The sequence below is a fragment of the Camelina sativa genome, chromosome 3, assembly GCF_000633955.1.
Source record: "Camelina sativa cultivar DH55 chromosome 3, Cs, whole genome shotgun sequence".
NCBI classification, from domain to species: Eukaryota; Viridiplantae; Streptophyta; class Magnoliopsida; order Brassicales; family Brassicaceae; genus Camelina; species Camelina sativa.
Window position 1 is genome coordinate 27057194 of NC_025687.1, and position 8304 is coordinate 27065497.

General features: G+C 40.2%; 2 protein-coding genes across 2 annotated transcripts; one reads left to right on the forward strand and one right to left on the reverse strand.

Moving 5' to 3' along the window:
- LOC104779348 lies at positions 12-2383 on the forward strand. The gene is made up of 3 exons (XM_010503700.1): positions 12-695; positions 749-1306; positions 1400-2383. The coding sequence occupies exons 1-3, from the start codon at positions 12-14 to the stop codon at positions 2381-2383; spliced, it is 2226 nt and encodes a 741-aa protein (XP_010502002.1).
- Positions 6864-7454, reverse strand: LOC109130934 (uncharacterized mitochondrial protein AtMg00810-like). The gene has a single exon (XM_019241071.1). The coding sequence runs from the start codon at positions 7452-7454 to the stop codon at positions 6864-6866; it is 591 nt and encodes a 196-aa protein (XP_019096616.1).

Below are 8304 nucleotides of genomic sequence, written 5' to 3' on the forward strand. Positions count from 1 at the left end.
TCCCGATTTCAATGCCAGTCTCAGAGCTTGCGCTTGTTTGTTATCATAGTGATAATGATGATCCCGATTTCGAAGTTCCAGAGAGTAATGTCGATGGTGAAGGTGATGATGGGGATAGTGAAGGAGGCGACGATAGTGACAATGAGAGTGTGAATGAGGGAGAAAATGAAGTAGACGACAATGGTGCGAATGAGGGAGACAACGACAATGAGAGTGCAAATGAGAGAGACAACGACAATGAGAGTGCAAATGAGGGAGACGACGAACTAGATAATGAAGGAGACGAAGATAGACACGAAGATGCCGACGGTAATGAATCTGAAGATGAACCTGATGAAGACAGAGATGAAAGGTATGACTTCGAGGTAGAAGAAGCTGTAGCAAATTGGTTTGATGAGGGTAAGATTCGTCGCGATTCGATCCCAGATACTTCTGATGAGGATGAGGATCCTGTGATTACTAGAGATCATAAAATTAGATTGGGAACAGATGATAGGTTCGGTATTGGGAGAACATTTTTCAGTAGTTTTGAGTTGAAAGAGGCAGTGTTACATTATGCATTGAAGAATAGAGCAAATCTTAGACAAAGTAGGTGGGAGAAGGATAAAATTGAGTTTAGATGTGCTGGAAAGAAGAAGAATGGGAACTGTTGCTGGAAACTCTACTGCTCATACGATAATGATAAGCAACTGTGGGTTTTGAAGACTAAATGTACAGATCATACATGTACTCCTAATGGAAATGCAAGTTGCTTAAAAAGCCAGTGATTGCAAGGTTGCTTATGGACAAATTGAGGATGAATCCTAATTTCATGCCTCTTGACATCCAAAGGCATATCAAGGAGCAATGGAAAATATCAAGTACTATTGGACAATGTCAGACCGGAAGACTTCAAGCTATCAAGTGGTTGAAAAATGAATATGAACAACAATTTGCTCACCTCAGAGGATATGTTGCTGAAATTATAAGATCAAACATGGGTTCAACTGCCATTGTTGACACCATTACTGATGGTAGTGGGAATCACGTGTTCAACCGGATTTATGTGTGTATGGGAGCAATGAAGAATGCATTTTACTTTTGTAGGCCACTCATAGGGATAGATGGAACATTTTTGAAGCATGATGTTAAAGGATGCCTTTTCACTGCCATTGCTCATGATGCAAACAACCAGATTTCTCCAGTAGCTTGGGCAACAGTTCAAACAGAAAATGCAGACAATTGGGAATGGTTTTTGAATCTGCTAAAGGTTGACTTGAAACTAAAAGATGGCAGTGATTATGTTGTTATATCAGATCGATGCAAGGTAATTTTTTCCCATTTTTTTGCGGTTTGTGTTAGCTAAGAGTTATTTTCAATCGGATTGGTTTATGACTTAGAATAAATATTTTTTTTGTAGGGACTGATGAGTGCAATTAAAAGTGTGTTGCCAAATGCTGAACACAGACCTTGTGTGAAGCATATAGTTGAAAACTTGAAAAAGAGACATGCAAATAAAGACTTATTGAAGAAGATGGTATGGAACTTAGCTTGGAGTTACAACTTTGAAGCATATCGAACTAACCTTGCCAAAATGAGAGCTTATAGTATGTCTTTGTATGAAGATGTCATGAAGGAGGAACCAAAGACTTGGTGTAGAGCATTTTTTAGGCCGGGCAGTTTTTGTGAGGATGTGGACAACAATGCCACTGAGTCATTTAACGCAACAATTGTCAAAGCTAGAGCAAAGTCATTGGTTCCTATGTTGGAAACAATAAGAAGACAAGCGATGGCAAGGATAAGTAAGAGAAAGAAAAAAATTGGCAGATGGGAGAAAAACATATCTAAGTATGTTTCAGAGATTTTGGCAGAGGAGGAAGAAGATGCATTGAGATGTGAAGTTACGAAAGGAACGCATGGCAAGTTTGAGGTTTGGGTAGATGGGAATTCTAACTCTGTTAATTTAACTACTGAAATGTGGGATTGCTCATGCTACAAGTGGCAGGTCACAGGGATTCCATGTGAACATGCCTATGCGGCAGTCATGGACGTCGATAAGAATGTTGAAGATTTTGTAGTTCCAATGTTTGGTACTCAAGCATGGAAAGAACAATATGAAACAGGGCCTAACCCAGTTAGAGGGCAAACTTACTGGATGACCAATGATTATGTCTTAATCACCGCACCTCCAGAACCAGTTTTACCTGGGAGAAAGAAAGAGCAGAAGAAGAAATTCAATCGCATCAAGAGTCCACTCGAATCACCAAAGAAAAAGAAGGGGAAAACGGGACCAAAAATACTCAAACTAGGAAGGCAAGGAAGAGTAATGCATTGCAAATCATGTGGTCAAGCAGGTCATAATGCAGCTGGATGCAAGACATTGAAATCGGGATTGATTCTATGAATTTATTGCCCCAAAAAACGTAAAAACCCCAGAAATCTCTAAATCCCCAATTTTGAATCAAGAGCCCTAATCCCCAATTTAGTCGATTTCAATTTTTGTATAAGGAAGAAGAAGATGATAAGAACGACGTCGTTACCTTGTCGGGTCATGGTGTTTAATGGGTAAAACTAATCGTGATTGGGCAAAACGCGGATTAGTGGTTAAATCGGGTTTAGGAGATGTGATTATGAAATCGATTAGAGGTGTATGAATAAGGATAAAACCATAAGTTCAGGTAGTTATATTCAGACCCAAAAAGTTTGTGTAGGAAAATTAAGAACGTAGTTAGTACATGGGTAAATAATGCGGCAACCCATAATATAATCTAATTGTACTTGTTCTTGTGTGTTTTCAAAGTGTTGTTTGTATTGTTAGAATGGTTATTTTTCTATCGTGCTAATTGTTATGCTATCCTTTTTATCTGTTTTTCACTTTTCAACTATTGATTTATATAAAAATATTGGGAATATTAGCAAAATCACCTATTCCAAACAGTAGTTCTTTTCAATTTCATTACTTATTACTAAGTTCCGAGCTTCCGTGTAACATCTTTGCATTATAATCACTTACAATCTGATTAAACGAAAATAGCGTTAAAAAAAAATGTACTCGTTGTTAGTTTAATATTTAGAGGCTAACAAAATGCTTTTTCAAAAGTTAACGAGTAACGACATCAAGTATGTCTCAACATTTTATTAATCTGATTTTTTTTTTGTCATCAATCAATAAGACTAAAAAAAAAAAAAATCGTTTTCGTTTCGGTATACCTATTCTCGATTCCATACATTTTAGGTTTTAGTTACAGTTTAGTTTGTGTTCATAAAAGCATTAGGTGTTTAGTGGTATGTATCAATAGCTCAATTGGTAATTTAGAAGTTGTTAGTTCAAGTGACGTTTGAGAAGGATCACATAAACGTAAAGGTATAGAGATAACACAACACACAAAAACTACACTTGGAACGCCCCGAAGCAAACGTTTTTAATCAATCTTATAAAAACCCTTGTTTCTTACAAGACTTGAAAAACAAAGCTCACTTTCCTATTTATCTAACACCAGCCTGTGTAGATCTAAAAGAGTATACCACCCACACTCACCTTCAAAGCTTTTGTACTTGCTTGAAGGTTTACAAAACTCACAATTTTATCCCACGAGTGCTGACTCTTTTTGCGGCTAGTCCTCGTCATTTTATAACCCCACACACACGATCTCTAACCTAGATCTTGTGTATCCTAACTAAAAGGAAATATTCCTTATCCCTAATAGAATATCTTCCATTATCCCAACTAATCAAATATACTCTCAATATCTTCGAGTATATCTTGATCTCTTCTTCCTTCCTTCTCATGCACCTCGTCATTGTGTCCACAATATTTCTCAACGTCAGCACGTCACGCCACGTCAGCATATCAGCCCTCTGAGATACTTCACAGTTGTCTGTTCCCTTCAGAGCTCTATTGCACTTTCAATCTCCCCCTTTTTGACTGAACTTGTCAAACAAGCATCCATGCATTTAACCTGTCAAAAGAGAGACAACCAGCAACAAACCAACAAACAGGTACAGTTGTACTAACAGTGCCTCACAGATCGCAATAACATCAGAAGATTAACCGAACAACTTGTAAGCATTACGACCGCAGCAAAAAGTATCGGACATAAAGTATCGCACAAAACCAAAAGAAATATAAGTCTGAAAAATAAATGAAAAACAACAACAAGGAGCAGAGAACATAAAAACAACAGCTCCCCCACAGCTCAACCTCCCCCTCAAGCATCTGAATCAGACTCATCTCCCCCTGCTTGTTTGGCACAGATTAGTCAAAAATATCAACAGACACACAAGAGTATAATCAAAGATAAGACAACTTACCAGCGTCCAAGGCGTCCTGCAGAATTTGAATGGTCAACTGGATGGCTTTGCGCTCTACAAACATTCCAGCTCTAAGAGGAGACTCCGTAGGACGTGGTGCAGTCTTCTTACCCATGGTTTTCTTTGGCTCTTCCGGTTTAAGACATGGAACAGGTCGTTGAGCTTCCAACAACTGATAGATGAGACTGGGAAATGGTAAACGGAATCCTGACTGAGCTTGTAGACCCAACTGAATGATCTGATCATAAATCATCCTCCCAAAATCAAACGGAATGCGATGCATGATCATGTAGATCACCATGACCCTGTTTGCTGAGATGTACCCTATATCACCGTGGGAGACCAGTTGCTGCAGCACATTTTATTCAATTCCTTGATCACTGGGTCCTTGATTGCCGTTGATACCAGTTGTTTGCATGTCTTCACTTTACCGCCAGATAAGAAGAGAGCGAGATCCTCCTCCAGAATTGCAGCTGTCTACAATCTATGTTCTCGCACATCAACTGTCTGAAGCCCAAACAGGGCATTAATACGACCTGGGGAAAGCTCATACACAAAGTCTCGGACAAATACATCAACTGAGTTCCCTTCAACCTTCACCGCCGGAAGATTTGCCCAGAATTCATAGACTACATCGGAATCATAAGATCCGATTTGTGTGACAGTTTTCAACAAACCAGCTTGATCAAGCAGCTCCCTAGCTGGATCATCTACCCTCAGAGAATAACGAACCTCAGCAGCAATAGTTCGAGAAGCAAAGAAGCCATACCTTTGGGCAGCATCAGCAGATATGAACCGTTTCGAGTCAAAATCCTTTGAAGGAGCACTACAAGACATTGACACACCCATGTCCTTGCTAAGAGACGGACGCTTGGAGTCGCGGCTGTCTGTATCAGTAGCTGCTTGTCGCTTGAGCATACGGGACGAGATTCCCTGATTTGACACAATAGGAACAGGAACATCGCCGGTGAGATCGACCACGGGAAAACAGGATCTCGTCCTTGTTGGTAGAGAAGACGAAGAGTCGCAGGTGTCGTGATCCGCTTTGGCAAACAATGGCCTGGGAGAAGGAATCTCACGCATCGGAAATGCTGCTGTTGACTCGTCTCGAGGTTCATAGACAACCATCGTCGTGGTAGGATCAAGTGAGAGGAGAGGCGACGACGGAGGCAAGGCTGAAGGAGGGGTGTGAAGTTCCTCATCAGAACTGGAATCATAATGGAAATCACTAAAGACCGATTTCATGATGATCAAGAGTTAGAGAGCAAATCTAGGCCTAGGCATTTGGGTATCCATTCGGATTCGGTTCGGATTTTTCGGGTTTCGGATTTTTTGGTTATTGCACTAAAGCCCCATTCTAGTATTTTTCAAACTTTGGTACGGGTTCGGGTAAATATTTTCGGGTTCGGGTTTTTTGCCCAGGCCTAGCAAAATCAGAGAGAAAAAAAAAACTTAGAAGCTTAATCGACAAAGAACTGAAATTGCAAGGATGATGAGAAGAACTCAAAACCCTAGCCTCTCTTTTTATACACCCTCGTGAACCTCCTTGGGCTGGTGAACTTTGGCCCATTAACCTTGTCGATCTTGAAAACACTCAATGAATCTATTAAGGTACATCAAATCTTTTTTCCTTTTTAATCTCAACTGCATTTATCACAAGATCCTAATACATCACATTCTTCACCCTTTAAAGGAAACTGAATCTGTTCATGAACACAAAACATCAGATACACACAACCACGAATAGTGAACATGAAAGCACCCAGATCGAGACATAACACATATGAGCAATTTTTTTTTTTTTTTAAAGAGAAATAAAATCAAAAACAGATCACAGTACTAACCATACCTTTGTTGTGTCAACCACTTGTTCAGAACATTTGCTAGGAGCTATCACAACCTCTTGAATTGTTGAAGATCAGAGACTTGATGCAAGTGAGTAGTCTTTCACACTGTCATGCCTTTAGTCTGCAATCCAACCCAACATGTATATATATCTATTATTTTTTTTATTTTTTTTATTTTTTTATTTTTTATTTTTTTATTTTTATACATATGTGTCTCAGCCTTCTGTTAGCTGTTTCACTGACATGATCACAGTGATTTCATGAGCATTATCAATCACTGATATCATCTTTGTCCCCGAACAGAGTTTTCCACTTGAGGATGAATAGACCGGCATGACAGTCAGCTATTTCCCACAGTTGCTTACAGAGTGCTGATCTTTTATATATTCTAGGATTTCCATGACCTGTCCTAGCACATGTTCCTGTCTCTGATCAACACATCTTAGGTAAAACAGGTTACAACTCACACACACCAATGGACTTCCTCAGATTTACAAATCTGTTGAAGTCCAGAGGCTTGGTAAACATATCAGCTAACTGTAAGTCAGTGCTCACATGGTCAATCTCGATCAGTTTCGCCTCAACTAGTTCACGAACAAAGTGGTGTCTAATATCTATATGTTTGGTTCGTGAATGTTGAACAAGATTCTTTGAAATATTAATTGCGCTCAAGTTATCACAATGAATTAAAAGAGTATCAGAATCCATACCATAGTCCGAGGCCATTTATCGCATCCAGAGAAGTTGTGTGCAACAGCTTCCTAGCGCAATGTACTCAACTTCAGTAGTTGATAGAGAGACACTGTTTTGTTTCTTGCTGTGCCATGAGATCAGATTGTTGCCCATAAAGAAGAACCCTCCACTTGTGCTACGACGATCATCCACAGACCCTGCCCAATCAACATCACAGTATCCGCTCAGACCGGTGTTGGTATCCTTGGTATAATAGATGCCAAAGTCCAATGTGCCTTTGATGTACTTTATGATCTTCTTTACAGCTAGTAAATGCGACATCTTGGGCTTGACTTGATAGCGTGCACAGATCCCTACAGACATACATATGTCTGGCCGACTAGCAGTCAAATACAACAGACTTCCAATCATCCCTCTGTATAGTCTCTCATCTACATCCTCCCATTCGTCATCCTTGGAAAGTTTGTCATCTTCTCCCATTGGGATCTTTGCTTCTTTACTCTTATCCAAGCCAAAGCGTTGTACAAGCTCCTTAGCATAAGTGCTTTGAGATACAAAGATCCCATCAGCTGATTGTTCAACTTGCAATCCCAAAAAGTACCTTAACTCTCCCACCATACTCATTTCAAATTTTTGAGACATGCTTTCCACAAACTGTTTTACAAGAGGCTAACACGTGGAACCAAAGACAATATCATCCACATAGATCTGAACAAACATCAGATTGTTGTTGCTGTTGAGAACAAACAAAGTTTTGTCAACACTCCCTCGATTGTATCTGTGGTCCATTAGAAACGTAGTCAGTCTCTCATACCAAGCTCGTGGTGCCAACTTTAGACCATACAAGGCTTTCTTCAGTCGATAAACATGCTCAGGGTGCTGCGAATTCTCGAAGCCTTTTGGTTGCTGATATGTCTATATTTTGTCTCTCTTTAGCATATATTTATCATGCATTTAGCTAGGATAACACATTGTTTTGCTTCATTTTCTAGTCCTTTTTATACACTTTGCATGTTTAGGTAGTTCTTGCATCATCCTTGCATACATTGTGCATTTTGGACTATTTCAGGTATGTAGGAGACGTCGGGAACACATCGCTCGACCCATCCGCTGCACAACACTCCGGGAAGCGTCAACCAAGCCATCCGTTCGAGCCGTTCCACTCGAGTGGGATTTAGCTTTTAACGTCTTCATCCAAGTTATAGGGAATTGAGTTATCTTTCCAACGCCATTTATTTCAAGCCAATCGGAGGTGTGGTTCAAGAGTTATCATTGTTTTAGTGGATGTGTATACACCACGCTCGAGCCATGCTCCCTCGCCACGCACTCCAGCTTGTCTGATCGAGCCATGCTCCCTCGCCATGCACTCCAGCTTGTCTGATCGAGCCTTGCTCCCCCGCCACGCACTCCAGCTTGTCTGATCGAGCCATGCTCCCTCGCCACGCACTCCAGCTTGTTTGATCGAGCCATGCTC

Coding starts and splice junctions, on each gene's coding strand:
- LOC104779348 (XM_010503700.1), top strand. CDS start 12: ATGCCAGTCTCAGAGCTTGCGCTTGTTTGTTATCATAGTGATAATGAT. Junction 696..748: donor ATAATGATAAGCAACTGTGG/GTTTTGAAGACT, acceptor TGGAAATGCAAG/TTGCTTAAAAAGCCAGTGAT. Junction 1,307..1,399: donor TTATATCAGATCGATGCAAG/GTAATTTTTTCC, acceptor TTTTTTTTGTAG/GGACTGATGAGTGCAATTAA.
- LOC109130934 (XM_019241071.1), bottom strand. CDS start 7,454: ATGAGTATGGTGGGAGAGTTAAGGTACTTTTTGGGATTGCAAGTTGAA.